Source organism: Halichoeres trimaculatus, unplaced genomic scaffold (assembly GCF_033239565.1).
Source record: "Halichoeres trimaculatus isolate MK-OKI-2021-1 unplaced genomic scaffold, fHalTri1.1 fHalTri1_scaffold_9, whole genome shotgun sequence".
NCBI lineage: Eukaryota > Metazoa > Chordata > Actinopteri > Labriformes > Labridae > Halichoeres > Halichoeres trimaculatus.
The window spans coordinates 30,551,824-30,576,343 of record NW_027437188.1 but is presented as its reverse complement, the minus strand read 5'-3'; the positions used below and the strand labels follow the sequence as shown (position 1 = coordinate 30,576,343).

Below are 24,520 nucleotides of genomic sequence, written 5' to 3'. Positions count from 1 at the left end.
CTGCATCCTCTCAGATATTCTGGTCTGGGTTTAAAGGAGGAAGCGATCTACATTCACTGTGACTTGTCCAATAACCATGGCAATGCTATGCACGCCAGCCTACATAAATTATGTAAAACAAGACAGCATTCTGAGATGCTGAATTACATTTTTAAATAAATAAATAAATGCTGAAATTACTAATTCAAAAGACAAAAATAAGCCATTAGCATGATTTCACAAGAAACTGTTGCATGAGAAAAACTGATGGTACAGAAATAATTAAGCACTGGGTGGTCTTTAAGAAGGGTTTGTAAAAGTTACTCACTTTCCATCGAAGGGGTTGGCTCCTGGGATGATGTGGGTGCTGTCTCTGCCCACCAGGAAGTGCACACGGTCATAGAAAGTCTGCAGGTTGCTCTGTGTAGAGGACATCTGTGTCTCCTGGATGATGTCCAGGGGGTCCGGGGAGCCCACACATAGAGAGGTGGTGTGACAGGTTGCCTGCAGACAGCAGTCTGGATCCATGCAGTCCACCAGGCCATCTGACAAGGTCAAAGAAGTCACACAACACACACTGTGTCTTTTAGCAACAACAGGCTGGACACACACCTGGCAAAGACACTGAGAATATATGAGTCACCAGGGCATTATTTCTGAATCTGAATGTTGTTAAAATAAACGAGTGTTGTTTTAAATAAAAAAAGGAAGACAAATATGAGCTGCTGTGCCACACACGTCACTGAAGTGGGTCAATGAACCCACTACCCTTTGCTTTCACAAGCCCTATATGACCAGATGGGTGATAAAAATAAACCGTGCTGTCAGGAGTCAGTCAAATCCCCAGCAGAACCCTGTCTTTGCCAGCGAGGGCCCCGGTGTCCCTGCACAGTGATGGGGAGACAAACAGCTCCTATATAAATGAAAGATGCTATGTGCAAAGCTAGGGCCAAGAATAAGGTCTGGAAGAAAGGAAGTCACGTCTTCTATTTGGCCCCAAGAGTGGTACAGCCCCCTGGCTGGCTCTGTGTGTGTGCCTGGCTCTGCTCGGGGCTAGTTAGGGGGCATACCAGGGACTTCCTCCTGAGGCCTGTGCAGGCTTATGACCTCAGGCCAGCTATGGTTTTTAATAAAAACCTGTTGTTCAGGTGAGAGACAGAGAGCCAGTCCTTTACCCTCCTGCAGAGCACCACTAATCTTGTCAAGTACATAATAGGTACAGTATATTCTGAAGAACACAGGTTGTTTGTTATAGTCAATTCATGTCGAGTTAAGAGTTCCTGTTCATGCTTTGCCAGAGACAAAAGGCTTTGCTGTGTGCTGTTTGTGATTTTACCTCCATCGTTGTCCTTGACATCACTGCAGGCAGTTTCCATAGAGGTGTCACAGCCAGTGCCCCTCCAGCCCAGCTGGCACACACAGTACCAGCCATTGTTACCCAGAGTGCACCTACCATTTCCATTACACAAACCAGGACAGCCCTCTGTATAACAAAAAAAGCACAAACACTGAGATCAGCACAGAATATCAAATAAGGCAGGTTGAAGGTACCAGAAAAACCCACACCAGCGATAAGATACTGAAACTAATGTGGGCTCAGGGACAGCAGTGGTCAGTTACAAACATTTCTGTTGCTGCAATCAACAAAACAAAACTGCAATCTTTTACACGGGGCTCGAGGTGGCTATAATGGCCTTCAGATGAAGTTGATAAATTTGATACACCACATGTTAAGCTTCCAATATCCCTGTGCAGTAAAATCAGATAGGGAGGATCTTATAATCAATACTTACTCATTACTGCAGCAGATTGGCCTCCAGGATCTATGCCACTACTACGGTAATGAGAGCAGGGTGTAAATGCTCCATTCATGCAAATAATTGGATCTGTTTTCATGCGCTCTTCCAATATGAACATCATTGTGATCATAGCATTATTGTACAACAAAACTGTGCATGATACTGAAAAAATCTCTATATCAGTATCTGCCTCATTTTTTTGATAGATTGTCTCCAGACTTCTTTTGGCAATCAATAAGATTATCTCTTCAGGGAGAGTGTGTGTCCTGTCGTTAAGAGAAGGAGAATGCAAAATAAAACAGGAGCGAGTGAATAAGGCTGAGCTCAATGGCGTTATGAAAGAGAGGACTTGGCTCGCACTAACTGTTCCTGGACATGTGACCCCAGGGGAGCTGAAAGCAGGCTGAAACCAAACTACAGGTGAAATATCCTCCGTCTCTCTCTGGAAAAGTCCTCACAAGGGCACAGATCAGAGGATTGTCTCAACTTATTTTTCAAGGGCTGTTTGACGGTTATCTGGTATCTTATGATTCTTATCCCCTCGCCGAGGCAGAAAGTTACATCTGAGGATATCAAACCCATGGGTCCGTCGCAGTTTGTGTTGTTAGCAAACTGCCTTGATAGAAAAAATGTTAAGCTGACCTATTTTATCAACTCAAAAGACCGGGGCAGCTGCCTGGATGTGCTTACATCAGACGGGCCGAATACGAGTGAGAGGATGAGAGAGACTGGTGCGGTGAATGGGAGATGAGTAGAGAGTCAGATCAGATAAAGGAAAAGAGAAAGAGGGGTAAAGAACAGGTGTAGGTTTTGAAGAAGGACAGCAGCAGATGCAACACCAGGAATAGGAGCCAGTGTCCGTTACATGGTCAGCAGAGTGATGCATCAGTTGTTGCAATACGAGGATAGAACAGTATTGAGGCATGAGTCATGGTGAAAAATTGAACCCAAACGAAGAATTTGTCATCAATTTTTCAGAACAATTCTGCTAAAAATCTAAGTAGACGATCTCTTCGGCCTTTTTTTAATTTGTGGATAAAACCTATAATGGTATTACAAGTTTTAAATTAGATATAATGATTTGGTTGGCCAAAAATCAATCCTGAAATACAACAAGGGCTACCAACAATTGCAGACAATGATTCATGCTTCTTATTGATGTAATACAAAGCATAGATATTGATTTGTGGAGGAATATACTTTCAACGTCCCAGAAGAATCTTTTTATTGAAAACTGTGAATAAATAAAGGACCATCCAGTGAGCTGACTTTTTATTAATGGAGATTTTAAGAAAAAGGAATAATCCCATCTTCATTTTCTTCTTGTTTCCCTGAAGAAAGAAAGCCACTACTGAAGGCTAATGCCATAAACAAGTGTCTTGCCTCCTAGACACATTTGGGCATTACCCATCCTTTTATTGAACAAATGGACAAAACAACTGGAGTTGGAGCAGTGGAGACGGATGATTAGTAAGCTCCGAATGTTTATTACAAGGATAAATAAAGATCCGCTCTCTGCTGGCACTAGCTCATCTTAATTGGCAGCCCATTCAGACCGGAGCCCCTGCTGAGCCCTGCCCAAGCCTGCCTGAAACAGCTCCAAACGTGAGGCCGCAAGTGTTCGAAGGACTCCTCTGGCAGCCGCTCTCGTGCCAGGTGGTCCATTACCAAGGACACAGTGAGGGGGAGAGAGGGTGCTGGAGGCAGAGAGGCAGGGCTGCTGCAGAGCCTCCACCCCCTGCTTGCCCTGCACCAACCAGACCATGAACTCTTTTAATTAGAGAGGATGCGGCCTCAGCACCTATCAGGCTTTACTCACAGCTGCACACTCATCCATAATGCATAGCACAAGTTATGAAGCCCCTTTACCAACACCCCTCAATTGAAAAACCAAGGCCGCACACAGACCGAATATTCACGACATCAAGAAAGCTGCACAACTTGACCCACCAGGTGTGAAAGTGCTAAGTGGAGATTACCGTGTGACAATATGGCAAAAAAGTTGATGGGAGGCGGGGCTTTTAAGAATGACTTGTTCAGGGGCAGAAAGAAGTGCAGTGTGTGCATATGTCAATGTAGGGGGAGAGCATGGTGTGTGTGCATGACTTGTTAATGCTGGCTTGGGTTACAATGGGAGGAGGGCAAAATAGAAGGAAGGAGGAATGCCATACCTTTCACTACCTTATCCAGATAGTGAGCTTGGGAGATAAAAGACAGGACATATAAGGGAGGTTTGAACAGTGCCACTTCCATGACAAGACAGCAAGGCAAGGTGTTAGTTTACATTACAAAAGGTAAACAAAACCAAAAAAGGAACGAAAAGTGCCGTCATGAAGCAAAAATCATGCATTACAAGCAACACAACAAACACGACAAACACAGAGGGAAAGGGATGGAGACCAAAAAAGAGAGGGGGAGGTTGTGGAACACAGAGAAAGAGAATGAGAAAGAGACAGAAATCAGGAAAGTGTTAGACGAAGGGATAAAAAAGTGATGTGTTCAGAAAGAACGTTTCAATTCGTCCCCATTTATCAACTGCAGGGATCGGCAGAATCTCTCAGGGGAGTATTTCAAAAGCAACGTGATTGATGCACATATTACCACCCTTAAATCTCTCAAGCAATATCTTACAGGAGGCCAGGATGTTCAACAAAAAAGCACTTTTAATCTCGAAACACCTCTATAGACGATGAGGTCACCAGAGGCTTTGGCAATGGTGAGGCCAAATTGGAAGTCCTGTGCTCCACAGCGTGGGGTTTGAGGCCAACGCAGAGCCCTCAATAATGAAAATTGATTTAAATTGAGATCTTTGGCTTCTTAATGGATGACACTGAGGAATATTCTTGTCGAGGGAGTGGGGATCTCAATATGGCACTTATAAAAGGCCCATCAATAATGTAAGGCCAGCATATAAAACATTCACAGACTCAGTCAAGCACTGTACTCAGGAAGCTCCGCTCCAAGATACGCATGAAAATACCGGGAGAAAAATTATCTCCATCCACTCGAGTGTGGAATAAATGCTCACCTTTGTGAATATAATTCTCAACTTTTGTCCCATCTCCATATTGAGTCAAATTAGTGGGATTTGCACATTTGTGTTCACTGAAAAGCTGTGGTGGAGGGGGAAGAGATGGCCTTTGAGGCCCCACTTCCTTAATGCTTGAGTGGCTGGATCACAGAATAATAATGAGTCAGCTACCCTGTTAGCTGGCAACTGTAAACAAAGCAGGGATGGATCTAATACTGGGGCTTTTTGAGAGTAAAACTCATAAAAATGCATGATACTCAGAAGGGTTTACACATATTTTGACACTTAATTTTAACCACATTATTCAAGAATGCTTTGAGGGTAAAGATTTTCTTGTGATGTATATAGTTTCTTCAAACTTATGGAAAAAAGAGACAACAGAGAGACAGAGTAGATAAGAGAAGACGTGAAAGAACATATGCAACACAGAAACAGAATGGTAAATTTGCCATCTTGCAAAGCAGGCAGCACATAGCATGTCCTCTGGATGGTCTTCTATCATGTTAAAAGGAGGTTTGATAGTCCTGACATCAAGTATCACGAAGCATAGGAACGTTCACCTTAATGGGCTCAAGCTACACTTCAGACACACTGCAAAAAACTGAAATCTTATCAAGTGTTCTTGTCTTATTTCCAGTAGAAAATGCCTTTTAAGACTTAATATGAGCCACATTCACCTGACCAGTCCAGAAAAATGTCTTGTTTCAAGTTTTTTAAAGGCAAAAATGAGGTCTGTATTGCTTGTTCCAAGTTTAAAAAAATATGCCAGTGGAAAAAGAGAAAAGTTATTAATATTAAGACATTATTTTAGGTTTAAGCAAATCTCATGTAAATTTTCTTGTTTCATTGGCAGATTTTTTTCAGCTTGTTACAAGCAATTCAGACCCCATTTTTGTCTTTAAATAACTTGAAACATGATGTTTTTATGGACTGACCAGTTGAATGTGGCTCATATCAAGTATAAATAGGGATGGGTATCGAATTAGGTCCTTTTATAGGTACCGTTTTTAAAGGTACCATGTTTAGGTACCTAAATACATTCTTGTGATTGTGAGGGAGTGAGAGAGAAGGCGATTTTCCATGCTGGACATGAACACAGCATTAAAAGGTTATTAATTGAACAACAAATATGTTAAATTGAAAAAAAATTTAAAAAAGCATTTTATTATTTAACAAATTGAGATGTTTTTACAATATAAACACAAAAAAGTACCGGAAACTGGTACTGGTACCGATTGCCAGGTACCGGGCATCGCTATCGTATCATTTCAAATGTGAAGGGTACCCATCCCTAAGTTTAACACGACAGTTTTTACTTAAAATAAGACAAAAACACTTGATGAAATGACATTTTTTGCATCCATCACTTTAGTTCAAAAGTATTTTGTCTGACAGCAGTCATATCAAACAGACAAGAGGCATCGCGAAAGATCAGGCTCTGATTTTTAATAGAGCTACTTCAAATCAAATGTAATAGTAATGTAATGTTACTATAAAAGTGAGAAAGTTTGATGATTGGGCAAAAAGCAGCTGTATCCAAAATGTTTGTTGTATAATGTTTAGCATCATGTCTATTCAAATTCAAACTTTATAAGGAGTTAATAAACTGATGCAGATCTTTCAAAAGCTTATGAAATTCTACTACCACATACAGAATCGATAGCACTTAAAGTGTACTTTTCTCCCAGCTAACTGAAGGAAAACTCACAACATTCTTTTCAATTTCAGAGACTCGAGTCTAAGAAGAAAACTCTTGACATCCAGTCAAGGTCTTATGATCTTAACTCAACCGCAAAGGTTTGAGAAAAACAATAGTTAGTATAAACACAGAGCTAAAAGTGGTGGTTGACCTGCTCACAATAACTCACATGTCAGCATTTGGAATTAATAGTAAATGGAAAGGAAGCAAAGAAAGAGATGGGGGAGAGGATGAGTAAAATGAAAGGACACCTTAGCACATTCCCACATTAAAATGCATGAAGGCAAGCCTCAGATCCTTGAGTAAACCTGTTCATGCTTTACCGAGTTGCACAAATTCAATTAAGCATGCTTTTCCCTCTCTTCTCCAACCGGACCCTTCCCCTCACACCCAGCGCTTCAGAGACACACAAGCAGACAGACAGCCTATGCTTTTGTTGGCCCCCAAACACACAGATTCACACACATGTATGGACTCCCCCACCCAGACCAGAACCCCTCTCCATCCTACCAATAGTGCAGTGTTCTCCGTTCCAACCAGGACTGCATTCACATTTCCCGTCCCTGCAAGTGCCATGTTCGTTGCAGCGAGGGTGACACGCCCTCTGGTCACACCCAGTGCCCATCCAGCCGTCGTCACAGCGGCAGGTGCCTGACACACAAATGCCATGGCCACCACAGTCCGCTGCACAAATCTCTGTGGGAGACAGGGACAGAGAGGAAAACAAAAAGGAGTGTGGGGGAAGACGGACAGGGAGGAAGGAAGGGGGGTGGAAGTGGGATGGAAAGGGAAGACAAGGCGGTGACGGGACCAGGCAACAAGGGTGAAGAAAAGACAAATCCAGGAGTTATTGTCAAAGAAAGGCGGCCACGCTCCACTACCTTGTCTGATGGCGACTGAAAAGAAATTCCTGCACCTCATGAGGGGCAATCCTTTTTGACAATACAAATCTAATAAGTCCATTACAAAGACGAGACATGGATTGTGGTGGCCTTAGCAGATTTATTCTTCTCCCTACCTCTTCTTCTCTTTTTCATCTCGCCTCTTTCTACCACAAAGAGGTAAAAAGGAAGAAAAATTAAGATTTGTACTTATAGGAATGGCACATTATCAGCTCTGCGATTTTGATGACACTGAAAGTGTTACAGTACTTTCTTTGTTGAGGATATCGCTTTAAAAGCTTTATATTACAGTATAGTAGAGGCTAAATGCAGCTGCTGAGGCTACACAGATTGATTCAAGGCACAGGTTGTCAACATGCTGTTTTCTTCTTCCTAAGTGTAGTGCATCAGAGGAACAAGTACATTCATAGAATGACGGAGGCTAAACTATGGCTGGCGCTTTTGTATGGCAGCTGAAAGACCTCCCTGACAGGCTCCCTGATACAGCTCTGGACGTTACCCGCGTCTCATGAACTCAAGGGACTGTATGACAAGAGGAAAGCTCAAAGAAATTAAACACTGACAGATTTATTATGTATCTCATTGAAGTGTTAACCTCTTTAACAACTTTGTTAGAAATAAAAAAGGCCCGACATAAGAGGAAAGGGGAACAATAGCCATGAATTTCTGTCTTATTAGCAAAGCTAATTCCAATCTGACCACAGGGGGTCAAACTGAAGGTAAAATCTTTTAATAAGTCAATTACTGCCTGTACGGTCTGTCAGTGAGAAATTCAACACAAATCACAACATGACAATATGATTTATTGTTATTATTATTATTTTAGCCTAACACTTTGTTAAATTCTTAAATGCTAATTTAACATCTGTCTTATGATTTAGGTGTAATGTGAATGTCTATCAATGTCTGTCAGGATAAAACACTCATAGACACACAAACAGAATTATTTACACACACAAACATCAGATATTATATCAACACTTAGCTACAGAGGCCTCCCTGTTAATCTTTGATGTGGTGCTAAGCACTTTTGATCCTTTTTTAAATGACTGGTCTAAAATGACAGGCGCTGATGATTGAATTAACACAGTGAGTGATCCTGTTTATTGAAAAACAAACTTTCAAAACCGACCATACATTTATTAAAATTATTCACACACACACACACACTCACGTATTGGAAGGAGAGAGGAGACTTAAACTGACTGACACAACTGTTCACTTGGAACACAGGAGAAAGCTTTAACGTGATAAAGATGCAATTACAGCCTGCAGGCAAACCCTCATTATCTACGGCCGGAGGAGCCCACTGTGAGAAATACCCCCATCCCCCTGATGGCTGTTACCATTTGCACTAAAGGGCCGTGTAAACAAACTTTCCTCTGGGTGGGAGAATGGCAAAAATAGCATAAAAACACACATATTAAAGGACATAAAACCTCAGGCATTGTTTTATGGCTTGTAACAGAATTACTACCAACTGTGTGCACCTAGCTGCACTATTCTAAACCCACATGAGGAAACGAGTTAGTGACTTTAAAGTATTGGGGATGGGGGATTAGAGAATCTTCAAATATATATTGAAAGCTTTCAATCTTTTCTTTCCCCCCTGAGTATGCAAGGTTATATTATAGGCTGCTGGCTGTGCTAGCCTACAATCAAATTTGGTGTTGTATTAGACCAGAGAAAGCTCTACAATAGACGGGATAAAGGCAGATAAAGAGCCAACTCATCATCATTTACAGAGCTCTTTCTCTGCAAGGCAAACTCAGACTAACTGCCCATTTCCCTGAAAATCCCTGGGATTACCTAATGGGTCATTGTGTCTGCTTGGAATACAAAAGGATAGACGAGTCCAAGCGACTGCTGGACTGAAACCCTTATTTTAGAAATATTTCACGAGAATACTAATGATGTTGTCTAAAAGAAAGCAGCTAAAGGTAGCTTACAGCATCAAGGAAAGCAGAGCTGATGATCAGCACATAAAGGGTTCAAATCAAGATTTCATGACACATCAAAAAACCATTTATATTCATATCTTGCCCTGAAAGATTTTGTCACAATAATACATTGATGTATTTCTTTTTTGTACGTTTAAGCACATCTTATACTGAGCGTATTATGAGAGCCAACATTTCCCATGGACAAAATTAACACAATGGGAACAATCCTCCAGAGCAGAAAAGCTATCATCAGCTACGAGCCTGGAGCCAAAGTGAAGAAAGACAAAACAGGAGAAAGAGTATTAACATGCATTAGATCACGGCTCTGACAATATCCCAGCGATGCCTGTTTCCCTCCTTTCTGCTGCTGCCAGCTGACGAGATTTAGGATGGACCCATTTGTAGAGCAAATACATTTCCAGCAAAATCAAAAAGAGTTTGATCACTAGCTGTGGACCCCCAATTGATCATTTGTTTGAATTATTTAAGGCTTTGTGAGACATTTTCTTTCAGCCTTATCAGAGTAATTCACGACTGTGGGGATCCATGAATGAGATACCGATCCAAGCACTAAAAGTTATCTCAACAAAAAGCCACTGATGCTATCAAAATAAAAGATGTCAAAGCTGCTACAGGTGGTTGCTTTAAATCTTTGGTGATTTAGCAGGAGCAGGGTAAGCGGTGAAATTCTCACCCTTTGGTACAACCTATCCTTAGTGTAATGACTACTTTATTTAAGAAGAGACAAAGACAAGATTTATTTAAAGATGCTATGAGGAGGATCTGCTTTAAATGCACTCCCTCGCCACTTTGTAGCCCAGAGTCTTTGCACACTGACGTAAATTACTTCTAGTGAGGTGTGTGATTGTTTTGGAAATAAACGGAGATCGGATCAAAATAAATTTTCTTTGTTCAAGACAACTTTTTACTGGATACAACGCTCTGAGGTAAGGGGCTTATCAGTACAGTTATGTAGCACTGTGGTTTGAAACGTGACATCAAGCCAGCTATATGTTAGTGACATCAACATAATTAGCTAAAGGCTAATTACCCTTTAGCTCGACTGTATCACTCTCCATTTTAGCTTTCTTCTTCTCTTCTGTCCTTTTTTTGTTTGACAGTTAGGCTCCTGTGTCCACCATCACTACCAAATCGATCACAGAAATCATTTTCAGTGGAGAAAAATACAGATCTCTGTGTTTTATCGATTCTTACTACTAAACTCCGTCAGCTGGCGTGGTGTTGTCATAGAGACCTAGACGTGCTGTAAATCAATCTGATCCTGGTCGACCTGAACAAGAAGCTAAGAAGTAGCAATTTAAAATAACCTGTAACCAGAAGGGAGACTTTTTCAAGATCACTTAGAAACTCCTCGCAGCCCCTTTATTTGAGAAAAAAAAAAAGTATATTCAAGGAGGTAGAAGGGCCTGTTCATGGCTGTATCACACTGTTTAATCTGTTGTCGCTGTTTTAGATCTTTTTAACTGCCCTTTTTTAACTGGTAGCCCTTTGAGATCTTTTGATGTAAAGGGCAATACAAATAAAATTTATTATTATTATTATTATTATTATAATCTATATCCACCAATTTTAATCCAGTATTTTTGTTTTAAGTCATGAATCATTCACATTCCAACCATTAAAACAGGTTAAACGACCACCCACTTTTAAACCTGCAGCGTTTGTAGTTTGGATTGTGCAAAGGACAAAATAAAATTTGTTCAGATCTCAGTTAATTTAATACGGCCTGTGCACTGGTTTCAATGAATGCACCCACTTTTGTGTGCTTGACAATCAGAGGTAAATCAGCTCTGGTCTGTGAAAGGGAATCCTGCCAATGTTTTCTACCATGTGAGGAAGGCACTCACCTGTGGAGCAGTCATGGCCTGTCCAGCTGGGATCACAGCTGCAGGTTCCAGTGTCTGCCAGAAAGGCTCCGTGTCCAGAGCACTGGTCCATGCAGGAGGCCCTGGGGCTCTCACATCCTGGCCCACCCCATCCCACAAAGCAGTGACACTCTCCCTGTACACACACCCCTCGGCCTGAGCATGTCGGGTCCAGGCAGTCCACTGAAAGGGTTTCAAAGAGACAAAGTCAGACACACTAGTCACCTGCTGTTTCTCTCTTTATGAGACAACCTGGCATCTCTATTGGACCCCATTACAATGACAACTGGTGTGGGCCACAGAAGCTTAGCTACAGCTGCAACTAACTCCACACAGAAAACAGTTTCACAGAAACACACAGAAACCATGTGAGGTGGCCCATATTTCTTTAACAGGAGAGAGATTTACAAACAAATGAAATATTTGCTCTCACTCTGGGGCCTAAGGCATCAACCTACAGGTACAGCCCACACTCCTGCTGGCACTTTCCCATCATCTTATTATGAGAATCCTCTAAAAAGACAGGTATCTTAATTTGAGCATGTTTCTCTAAATGAAAACTACATTGATGGGTAGTTCAAAGCTGGGAAACGCCCACATTGACTATATAAAAATTGGTCAACGCCTTGGGCAAAAGCTTAAACTTCCAAAGGAGGAGAGTATGCTTAGCTGAGGATTATAGAGGCCTGTAGCCTGCCTGCTTCCTGCAGCTGCATCATCTGTTTATATTAGATCAATTGAGAAATTAAATAAATAACAATCTAATTCCTCTTTCAATGGCCTCTTATTGTTTGGCATGTTTTAAATGTGTGAGGGGGAATTGTTTACAGGGTAAACAATCACATTAATAGCATTCAATCTCTGTATGGCACACACAGATGGTAAACAGGCGCCAAGGCAGAGCGATGTCTGGCCACTAAGAGCAGGAGGCCATGCCTCGGCAACTCCCCCTTACCAAGACATAAATGGCTATAAAGGCCGTTATAGTAAGACAAACAGGATCTCTCGCCTCTTAGCAGATGGTTTGGGTACAAGGCACAAAGATCAGAGGCTAACTGACAAGAAACTCTCTCCTGGCAATTAATCATTGTGCCTGAAGGTCGCACGGAAGAAAGGTAAAAATGTTAAAGGGCCCTCGTCCACATTCCCCTTCACTCCTTATGGCCGACACTCCACCCAAAATAGAATGGCCGCCTATGGATGTCACAAACCCCCATTTATCAAACTCTCAGGGTCCATTTTTCATCTTGAAATGAGAGCCTTCAAGAGCTGACAAACACAATAGCTCCTTCAATCTTATCTGGTCAAGCCGTATCCAGCACCATGGATGTGGAGTTCCTAATGGATTACCATCAGGCTTGGTGTCTGAATTTCAGACAGAAATGAACTGTTTTGATTAAGCTAATGCTTTATACCAATGATTCATACACAGAAAAAGTTACACAGAGAGAAGTGTCATGGTTATTACACTCTGCATAGACCATGTCCTATCTTTATATAGACTGTTAAATAAGCCATACCGACTTAATAGCTGTTCCCATTATGAGTTTTCTTTTAAATGTCAAGCACAGTGTGTTGGTTACAGCAGATATATTGTGAAGGATTTTACATTCCGGATACATATTTATTAAAAAAAATCACCTTCTTCACAGTTCTCTCCCTTGTAGCCTGGATTGCAGATACAGGTTCCCACGATACACGTCCCATGGCTGCTGCAAGTGATGTCAATGCACTGGTTTGTGGGAACATCACACTCTGAGCCCTTCCAGCCGCTGTGACACATGCAGCGACCTTTAAGGTATTGACCATTCCCACTGCATAGCACGGGACAGGCGGCTTTGAAAAGAGCAGACAGCATACATCCATTTGAATGGACCCCTCCAACCATAGCTTCAAAGAATAGCAAGTGTGTTCAAAAGGCGCAATCCGACAATGAGCGTCTGACCAAACCGTACAGAGGGGAAAAATGTCATTATGTGCAGCAGATGTCATGAAAATACGTGAAAATCAAACAGATGTCCAAAATTGAGGTGCTGGCTGTGATATCAGGATGAAAACACTACTTTGTATTTGTTCACTATTTTTGTCTTTCAAAAATGAACACAACCTTATTTTAGTGAAGGCACAATTGATACTAAAGGTACTGTGATACTTTGACCAAACATTATCGATATTTCAACGCTTAATACTGATATTTTATAAAAATAAAAGTTCATATTTTAGCTGAGATGGAAGTAAAATACATACTTCTACTGCAGTTGATGGTGCCAACAAGCTACTACACTGTATGTTGCCAATAGATTGTATTACATATATCATCTCAAAGTAAATTTATAATATTTTCTTTCTTCTCTTAATAATGTGGGTTTTTGTTTTAGCTACATGGAAATGACTCTTGAAAAATTGTGTGTTATGGAAAGTAAGAATGCACCACAATACTAAGGTCACGATACAATAGTATCACAATGTTTAACAATATCACAATATTGTGATATTCTACACAGTTAATTAAGAAAAAATAGAGCTGATGTTTACAGTAAAGAAAAACTTACTCAAAATTAAAAAGATCATTTCTTTACAATTATAGTTTCTCTGTTCTGTCCTGCAGCAATGATAATTTAGCTGGTGCTCTAGAACTAAATGAGTGATGCAGATCAATACAGACATCAAGACTGAGGGTGTGACTCACCTCGCCCACAGTCAGGTCCTTTGAATCCTAAAAAGCAGTGGCACGCTCCAGAGACGCAGTCGCCATTCCCAAAGCAGTTACTGGGACAGTCATCAAGAGATTCTGCAAGAGAGCAAACCAGGAGCGTTTCTGAGTGATGTGGTTTGAAAAACAATTTTCCTCCCACTCATTTTCTCTGGGTTGATTATTATCCCTTTGCTAATGACAGTGATAAGCACAGGCTACAGTCCTGTCAACATTTCTATTTCACAGGAAAACATATTTGAGTGTTACTAATGTTTCATCCAAATGGGAGATTTTACTAAAAGAGTAAACATGTTCTGATCATCTGGGCTTCTACCAAGAGTCACGAATGAAATTCTTGGAAGTTGTGGATGCGCCGGATTTGATATGAGACATGCATCATTTAACAAACCTAATTCATCATTTTTATGGCACACTGCAACCAGACGATTTGAAAGCATCAGCAGCACTGGAACCTGCACTTCCCCACTGCTATGGGAAATGTTACTGTATCATATTTTCTTCTATGGTCTCATTTTCAGTCTGCTTTATGTGTTTGCCGAAGCAATGACGGGGGCCAGGCAGATTGCTTTGTGTTACTGTTTTGTCAAGTCATCACAATGCTACAGGCTGAATTACCTGCACTCCAGTAAGGTTTGTTAACATGGTGATTTATGGTGTTTAATGTCATTTTGCAGGCAGCTGGGTGCAACTGTGTCTTAATGTCTTCTTTGATTACAATATCAACAGTATGTTTAAACAGGTCTATTAAACTGGGTGAGTTAAAACATGAATAAATGGAATATAAAAGGAAAACTGCTGTGGTGATATACTCTATCAGATGATTTCTTTTCCTCATTTAGAGCTTACACTGCTGTTTCAGAAAATCTGGGCTTGTAATGTGACTTTTTGTGCACCTACCAATGAGCCATTACAAGGATTTTAATGCAAGTCATTGCCTTAAGTTCCCTCTTTACCTTTAAGCTTCTGGAAGGTTCCTAAATATTATCAGTTAATTGCATTAGGTTGCTTTATAACTCTGTTTTCCTGTTTCCTGACAAACTGCAATCATTTTGTGTAATATCAGCAAAACACACTCCCAATTATTTCCTCTACTGATCCCTCTTCCAAAATCAAACAAATTGGCAGAATAATTATTTCTGCTACGATGTTCTGACAATTGCTTCTGTTGGAAATAAGGCTGACCACTGAACTCTGAGGTGCTCAGCAGCAGCAGAATACTGAAACATGATGCTCACTGAATTAAGCCTGAAATGGTGCTGAAAATATTCAATCTTGTTCATTGCCTTCAGGCAGCAGAAGCTCTGAGGCAAAACTTACTGAACAAAGAATCTCTTGTGCTCTACAAAAGGATAGAAATGTGAGCCATGGATTCAGCTTCCCTTTACTCTGGAGAGTCAATCATCACCGAGGATGCAACGCAAGACAGAGAGAGAAAAAAAGACAGGAAGAAAGAAAGAAAGAAAGAAAGAAAGAAAGAAAGAAAGAAAGAAAGAGAAGAAGAGACAGACCAGAGATAGAGTAAAAAAAAAGAGGGATAGGCAGTAAGCAGAGAAACACTGCTGATGTTTTTAGCGCTGCAGGCTTCCCTTTACCATGTTGAGTTTGTGAGGGGATGCAGGGAGACTGTCCTCTGGGGAAGTGGAGGCAAATCAGCATTTTGGTGGAGATTTGATGGCTTCCAACAACAACATGGATCTGAAGGAGGAGGCCTATCTTTTTTTCCTTTTTTTTGCTCATAGCTAGTGAAACCAGCGTGTGTGGGGGTGTGGTGTGTGGCCATTGGAAATTCCTCCCAGAAGTACAATTACGAGGGAGAGATCCCTGGCTTAAATATCACAGCCAATGCACACTGGGGCAGAAAGAGTAAGTCGTGGTGTAAATTATTGTTAACCAAGCAAAGCACTGATGACTTGTGCTGCAACCAACCTTAATGAGGAGTTTTAAAATCATTTTTTTTATTTTCTATATGTGAGAAAGAAAAATGGGGAAAGGAGGACAATAGTGAGAAATATCATTAGAGTTTGTGGGGCTGAACATGCTTAACGACGTGTTGAAGCTATCTCATCATACACACACTTATGAAGCAGGCAAGAATTCAACATTAACCATTCAGTCTTGCCTTTACCTTTTATGGGTAACAAACATCAGCTAAACATATTTAACTGGATACTCAAGAACTGCAGTGATCTCATTCTCAGTGCTGACGCAGTCAAGCAGACCACGCACTCCCCGTGTCTACTGCCCGTGTTTCCTGTGAGAGCAGGCAGTGGAGGCCATGAATATCTCTTAGCCGCACACTCGACATAGGCCAACGCATAAATCATGGATTCAAGCAGAGCTTCATTGAAATTCATTACCCTTCATATCAGGGGAGCTAACTATTGTGTGAGTCTCTCCTCTCGGTGAGGACAGAGTAACATGCAGTAGGCAGGTTTAATCAGCGCCTTGCCATGCTCTCCGAGGATGCTCAGTACCTTTGAATGATGGGCGTTTGTGTACAAAGAAAGCCTTTGCTTTAGAGTAAGACATTGGCGCAAGGTCTCTGCTTTCCTTTGCTCTGCTCCCTGTATAGGAAGCTGTGTCTGGGTTGAAGCATGTCTGGCACCAGGCATCAGGGACAAATGGCTTCATGCTCCAGAGGGCTGTGATACAAAACATTCAGTAGGACACATTTCACATTGCCATGGAGCCACAGCCAAGTAATGAGGAGCAGTCCAGATTAAAGACAGCGACTCTCTGTACATCCCAGATGTATCATGGCAGGGCCTTGTGCAACAAACAAACAAAACCATCATTTTCAAGGAGCACAAAGGGTTTCTCTGACGGCGAAGATGTTTTTCTCCTATCAACATGTTCAAATGCAGAAAAATAATTTCACTCGTAGCATCCTATAAACTATTCTGCTTGTGTCTTTCACAATGCCTGTTCTGTATATTGTTCACATATATTTCTAGGCCTGTGCTGCTCTATTTGAAGGTCAACTCTATCCCTCTACGGCTCAATACAATTCAGGCAGTTGGTGAGATTCAATTTCTGCTGAAGGGCACTTAACCGGTGACCCATTTTAGAAAGGGCCCCTATGCCTCCCTCTGAGCTCCTGTGGGCAGATCAGCTCTGATTCAAATGAATAGAGGCAGAATTCTAGCTCTGACTAACTCTGCCCCACCCCGTCCTACCCCCACTCCTCTCTGCTGCACAGAATACCTTATCCAGTTGTGTTTTCTCTGATGCAAGCCACAGGAGGCCTTCATGCACACCCGGTCAACAATAAGAAAAGCAAACATGCTATCCTGGCTCCCCCTCTATGTGTCATATCATATATTGAGTATTGAATTACAGTTGTTGCTGGCGCACTTAGGGGGCATCTCTTGCCTGTCTTCACTTGATGTTACATTGGTGTTGAGGACAGCCTCTCATCGATCTGCTGCCTGGCACAGCCCCTGTCACAGATGGACTCTGGCCCAGGAGCTTTTAATTAAAGAGCATGTGAGAACAGCTCCCAGCTGCCATCCCTGTGAAAGTCGACACCTCGGGCCCTCTCACACCTTGCTTGATACAGCAGGCTAATCAAAGGTGCTTTAGGGAGAACAAAGAGAGGCGTACAAAACGAAATCACCTCCACAAAGAAGGACGTCTGTCTGACACACAGCTGTGTGCCATGCAGAGCTCGTCAGAGGAGAGAAATATCTTCCCCTACTTTGATATATGGAAAGTAGATGGAAATTGGAGCAAATCATGATCAAAAATGGCACTAGCAGGAGGGTACAATCACACTTTGAATTGTATGCAAATGGTTCCCAGAAGCTGGACCCCTATTCGCTCAGAAGACACTCAGGCTAATGAGGATATTATGATCTCTCAATGCCCTACTCTGGAGCATGGCAGGATAGCACTGATGTCCTGATTTTTGTCATATTGAACTTCACCTTGATTAACCTGCTCTTTTCGTAGCTATTGAAATGCTCCAAAATCCGTCTCTGACTCATGCCTCAGTCGCGGCTGTTTGCAGTGAATTGTGACTAGTTGGTATCATGGGGATTACGTGGATTGCTATTACAGGTTTCAGCAGCAGGTCATGCCCGGGGCACTCACCTATGGCTGTGGTGAGGAAGGAGACAGTTTCAGTTTCTTTTCCGTCGTTGTAGATGGCAAGGTGCCAGATGCCTGAGTCCATGTACTGGATGAAACCTGTGTCGTGCGTGGTGATGGGTACCAGGCTTCGCTGCATAGCCACAGGGCCCTCCAGACCATGGATATCCTGGGTAAGGAGGCGCCGCCCATCCAAAAGCTCCACAAAGTCAAACTGCGGACAGACACACAGAAAGTGAGAAAGACTGATAGATGGACCGCAGACACGCCATTAGAGTGACACATGAGACGTGAGTGCTTTCAGCTCTCTTTATAGCGGAGCATCATTTGGTCTGCATGAATAACTCATCATTCCAGAGGAGCTTGAGTAAGTCTTGGCACATCTTGGCTGGATGGTCTGTGATAATTTCATAGTCCATCACGTATCTTATATGAAAGCCTTGTTTAAAACTATTAAAGTGAAAAAGGGAAGCCGGGGGAAAAATTTTAATGCCAGTGTTTACCAAATAACATCTGCAACGATTTGCTTCATATCAGGAGAGACTCAATGAATACCAATGAGACGGTATTTCCTTTTCATCTACATAAGGAAGGGGAATCTTGACTCATCTGCCACTCTCCAAGTAATCGGTCACAGCAGGAAAACTCCACTCTAGAATATTTCTTCTGAAGTACAAATAGAGGAACGAGACCCATCAGCCTCACTACATGATATTTTGAGTGAAGGAAGATATCAAAGTGGACAATAATGCATACAAAAAATCATGCAACGAACTAGGGGTGTGACATATCATACCATCTACGATAATGTCGGAATAATTTTTTTGAAGATATAAACTGTTAATTTCACGATATTTACAGTGAAGAGATGCAATGACAAATGACACTCCCTGCGTACAAAACTACAATACTAGTGCTGTCAATGCGAAAAATTAATCAAATTAATTACAGGATTTGTAATTAACTAATCTAATAAATCGCATTTTAATCTCATTTCTGCTTAAGGTCCCGAGATAAAGAATTTGAATTCCAGGACATTAAAATTACATTAAAAGACATTAAAAAACATTTAAAAATAAGGTAGGAATGTATACAACACATTTTTAGGTACTCTGATGCATAAGGAACACATTAAAAAAGTTTTATGGTTCTATCTTTGCAAAATCTACGCATTTCTGCACCTAAGATAAGCTGATTTGATTTTTAGGACGGTTTTTGCTTTCTGTCACATTTTTACTCACTTACTTCTATACTTCTATGAGGTCAGAAGAACCAGGGCTAAAGGCTAAAAACTGTGAGGAACTATGTACAAAACACTTAATTCAAGTCTTGGATCAAAGAAAAGTGAAGTATTTTCAGTTTTACATGCTCTGAACACACAAACTGTTGCTGATTGGTGCAGAGCAGCCCCAAGCTGAAACATGACACCAGGAAGATGGAAGCAAATTTTCAAAGAGTTCTTTAGATTTAAATACAGGACATATATCGATCATTCAGGGCTTGTTTAATGCAGTAAAAAGTGTAGAATTATCTGTTTTTCACAGAATTGAGCTAGAGCAAACGGTTGATTTTCTGCAGATTTTCAAAAAGGATGTGTGAATAAACGCGATGTGGACGGCAGTCACAAATCACTCTCACTTCCCTCCCTCTGGTTTAAAGCATGTTGCTGACCTCACGTGTGATACTTTCAGGGACCTTCAGAAATTTGAAAATCTGACGAGAACACCTCTTTTTCCAAGTAGGATAAATGGTTTGTAAATGCCAGACTTTTAAAAAAAAGTGCGTCTTTGAACGCCCCGCGGGTTTGGGATCCAGATTTATCTGCGTTAATTTTTGTAACGCGTTAATTTGCGGTGTAATTAATTAATCTTATTAACGGGTTAAAATGACAGCCCTATACAATACAATACAATACAAAACAACCAGGCTATGAAGATACGAGAGAATGACGCGAAAGATGCGTTATTAGACAAACATCTGAACCCGATATTAGCATTACCCCTAATTTACACATAAAGCGTGAGCGCCATGCAGCGCAGTTCTGCTGATCTTGGGCAAGTGCCAATTCACACAGGATGCGTCTCTGCAGCGCCTATAGCAGCTGGATACCTGAGATCAGAAGATCACAGGAGTACCACATGTTCCTGCAGGAATCCCACCCATGACAACGTACTTTCATGGTAATTAATTAGCAGGTTAAGCTCATCTGGTCCTCTCAAAACTTCAGCTCCTTCAGTCCATGCCTTCTCCTTTCTGTTGGTGTCCTAATGTAAAGGATGTGTTGTGTCGTATATGATGACGTTTTTTTGCCCGCAAGATGAACTTTTCCTCCTCCAAAACGTCAGATTTCCTCTGGATCTGACCTACTTACTATGTTTACATTTCAAGCTTGTGCAGTAGGAGTAAATGATTGGAAAAGTGGCTTCCATACTGTGTGTGCAATAAAATTGCTGTTATTCAGAATCAGCAATCACTAATAATAAGTTGTTTGTTTTTTTTTCCATATCATATATATATTTTTATTGCAAGTTTTCTTGAAATATTGTGATGCAGTTTTGAGGCTATATCACCCATCCCTACTACATACACCTAACTGAACCAGAGTTAACATCAAATCAGAAGCCCTGACACTAAAACTGTCTGATTCATAACACAATAAATCTGATCTCTGCTGCACACAGAAGGAAATTAGTGTAAAGTAAAATCTCTCGTCTCCGTATCTTTCTGAGATTCATTGATGATATTGAACCTGAAAGAAATTTGCTGTAAATCTTTTCTGCAACAAAGAAAGTGATTCATAATACAATAGAGAGATTTATAATCTGGTTTGTATTCCCAACACGCTCCTACATGGTAACATGGATTTTTTTCATACAACATTCTGATTTATATTCTGTAGAGGAGAAAGAGCGGGAGACAAGCAGAGTCTTATATTTTTCAGAAATGATTGTAAAGCGTTTCACAGAGACTCACATTTACAATTTATGAATGCCTCCAACTCTTTTCTTCTGTGCAGCAACAAGCAGAGTGGCAGGACTGCAGATTAACTGATCAAAAGAAGTGGAGTTTCTGTGACATTTAAATATTCCTACCTGTGTGTGTGATGGAGGTAGGCCTCTCCTTCCATAGATTCCCACTAAGGCATCTTTGCTCAGGGATACGTTGAACTTCAGGTACATGGGATGATCAATGAAGACCTGGGACCTCCAGAAGATTCCAGGAGGGATCTGCTGCGCGACCTTGCGCCCCACGTCAATCTCTCCCATATCTATATAGCTGTCATCTGGGAACAAGCTGTCCAATTTGCCTGCATCGCACACAAAGTGAATCGGTCAAAGCCATCGCATCATTAATCCAGAATGTGGAGGGTGGAGGGCAGAGGGAGTCACTCTGCTGAAGCCTGATAGTCTGACCATATCACAGATATTCAATCACATCCCTGTCAGCTCGAGGAAAAAAAATAGTTATGAATGACCCTCGGCAACGATTCCAGTCCCAATTTCAGCTGAAGACAGAATACAAAATAAGAAAATCTGATGGTGAAATTGTAGTCATTTCCTGCAGTGGTTTTTCTTCATGCTTCTGAAAATTCAAATCAAGAAAGCTGTTTAAAAGAAAATGATAAAACACCTTTTATTACCTGGTAGGGTTCATTATTTCAAGGTATTGGCATTATATGCTTATTTTGTGCTGCCTCAAATTTCACATTTCATATCTTTTTCATCAAAGAGATGAAAAGTTCAAAAGTAGGAACATAAGGAGAATATAAAATAAGATATGAGTGCAACCACGCTGGGATGAAATACAATTAAAGTTAAATCAATAAAGGGGAAATTGTAATTACAGAGGAGAGAGATCTCTGATGCAAGAAACCTGCTCATCTACTCACACTTTAAATGCCAAAAAATGTCCATATGCTCCATAATACACCTTATATAGGACTCTGTGGACAAGGCAACATCTGTTTGCCCATGTAGACGAGCTAATTTCAGCAGTGATGTCTACTAAAACAGACGTCCATACAAACCACCCTCAGGACTTGGTGGCAGACACGGCTTTTGGTTACACGTGGCACGGCAGATGGCAGTCTTCTCAGAAGTCCATCAGTGGAGACGGGTTTTATTAGAAAGGACAGATTCCCCGTCTCCCAGATCTAGGTCTCACATAATGCTGCAAAACACAGACTCATATTCCAACATGTCGAGATGTGTTTGTATTCCTGCTGCACATTAACGGTGCGCTCATCAGGCTGTTTAAATAAATCATAAGCCGAGACCGGTGATAATGGGCCTCATGGTTAAATAAATGGTTGTTGTTTGGGATATTAAACTACAACAGAATGCTTTGATGGAGGGTGAGACTCAAGGAGACAGAAGAACACTAAATTTTAACACAGTACACATCTGCATCGCCCTTGATAAAACGTTAGATAGCTCATCATTGTTTCTGGTGACAGCACTGCAGAATGAGACTTATTCAGACAGCTATAGCTATTGATTTCCTATCAGCAACGGCTGCCATGCAGGGTGTTCGCTTAGCTGATGTCATGCTTGTTGTTAGCTAAGCACACTTTGAGCCGCCTGGTAAATGAAACAGACAACTCCTGGATTCATCTATATGGTAATAACCCCATCTTCTACCTATTGTAGTCTGCCACCCGCAAATCACATGGTTAAATCTGGGCCTATTTGTTCAAGAACGGAAGAAAGCAAACTTTCCACGAGTCGAGCAGTTGGTACCGTGGGGTGAGCACATGCTTTCTGTGGCTGCCAGGAAAGGCAGCCCAGACTTGGAGATGAAAGGATCACATCCGCTCTGAAGAGGACAGAGTGGCTAATCCCCCTCCAGCCCCTGGATACTCCGTCCCTTAAGCTGTCCCATTCTCTCCCTCCAGGAACAAATAACACTTTCCCACTTACAACAACTTTCATAGGATTACATTCAGATCTCTTTGCATACCATGGAGACCAGTGAACACAATGTGAAACCGGATGACACAATAATAACAAACTTGCTTGAGCTCCAAAATGTCATGCAAAAACTTTAAGATTTGAAAAACTTTCTTTGTTTGTTTTTTCCCACAGACGTGAGTTCAGCAGTGTACTAAAAGTAAAAAAAAAGCAGATGAAACCTGCTGAATAACATCTGCTTTATCATTTTTTAGGTAAAAATGACTCTTTTATAAACAGTGCACTTACTGTCATCTTTCCCCTTGCGGTCAGGTATCTCCAAGCCTGTGTTGCCCAGTGGCTGCAGACTCAGATCAGTTGGAAAAGGTAGGCCACTTGTGTTGTCTTCTGACAGCTGGTACATCTGTCTCTGCATGGGTTGTAGGTGCCAGTTTAATCCAAAAAGGTGCATGGCTGAAAAAGGAAACATATGGCGAGCTTGAAATTAATCATGCAAAGATATTCTACAGTCTATTTATCCCAAGAACAAGTGTGCACTTTATTTTGTTGAAAGTAACCTCCAGAACTCTTGAGGGACTTCTTTGTGGAGAGGTAATTATCCAAAAGTGACAGCCGTGAGATAGAAGGAACAGGAAGTAAACTCCTTAGCGGAAAGAACAATATGTTTTGGTTTAATGGTTAACAGCATTTTGTCAAAAGTGCTGAGCAGTAAGATCAGAATGTGAATGCTATCCTGACATAATGGGACAACATCTGTGTCGCTGCACCAACGTCTGCATGGACCATCCCTGCAGCTCTAACAGTTTTCAATCCCCTTTACTTCTCCCCCCGTCTGCTAAACTGGGAGACAAAAGGGAAAGCATTTCAATGTGAACCCAGTGTATGAAACACGCTGATATTTTACAAGGTCGACAAAAGAAATGTCCTTTGGAACAATGGTAGCAGAGTGCACGACAGAAGAGGAGGAGGGGCTGACGATGACAGATCACCAATAAGAGAATGGACAAGACGAGCTTAGCGAGGCAAAAGCCACCTTAGAAGCCAACAGTCAGCAGAAACAGGCCAGAAGCTCAATACAGCCATTTTATTGGTTTGCTGGTTCTCTTGAGCTCTTCAAGTAAATAAGCACACACTTCAATTATAAGGAGAGGAATTATCTGACAGTTAAGACTGGAGCTGGGAGTTAGACCTCTCCTGTCCTGTCAATGTTGCTTTCTTTAAATGTGTTTTCATTTTTGATCCCTTTAAGAGACTAAACCACGTCATGTCACCAGTAAGCTGTTCGGTGACAGTTCAGACAACAGAGAAAATCACTGTCATTACTTGGAGAGAAGAGAAAAAATACTTTGTGGAGGGACTTGATTTAACACCACCTTGTAACATGCATAAATTAACACAATGCAAGATAACAGAAGGTTTAATAAATAAATTTAGAGCTTGCCTACACCTGCAGGTTCTTTTCTTTGTTTAATTTTTGTGCGAGTTTGATTGTTTTACAACAGGCGACACAATAAAGTAAAATGCACATGTTTTGTTGACAAGGAAAAAAGGCTTTTGCAGAGAAAT

The 24,520-nt window shown here is 41.3% G+C and overlaps 1 protein-coding gene across 11 annotated transcripts in view; it reads right to left on the bottom strand.

The window, feature by feature from the left end:
- tenm4 (teneurin transmembrane protein 4) overlaps positions 1-24,520 on the bottom strand; it is a 223,760-nt gene that overhangs the window by 53,912 nt on the left and 145,328 nt on the right. For 7 of the 11 annotated variants that reach the window (XM_074680342.1, XM_074680343.1, XM_074680344.1 and 4 more), the window contains 10 exons: positions 23,243-23,407; positions 21,137-21,351; positions 18,048-18,258; positions 13,929-14,030; positions 12,881-13,075; positions 11,222-11,422; positions 7,019-7,204; positions 3,950-3,976; positions 1,316-1,462; positions 308-524 (listed from right to left, as the gene is read on the bottom strand). In XM_074680342.1, coding sequence (XP_074536443.1) covers positions 308-524; positions 1,316-1,462; positions 3,950-3,976; positions 7,019-7,204; positions 11,222-11,422; positions 12,881-13,075; positions 13,929-14,030; positions 18,048-18,258; positions 21,137-21,351; positions 23,243-23,407 — 1,666 coding nt within the window. The remainder of the gene's footprint in view (positions 1-307; positions 525-1,315; positions 1,463-3,949; positions 3,977-7,018; positions 7,205-11,221; positions 11,423-12,880; positions 13,076-13,928; positions 14,031-18,047; positions 18,259-21,136; positions 21,352-23,242; positions 23,408-24,520) is intronic. The other 4 variants (XM_074680346.1, XM_074680345.1, XM_074680350.1 and 1 more) reach the window with 1 other exon arrangement.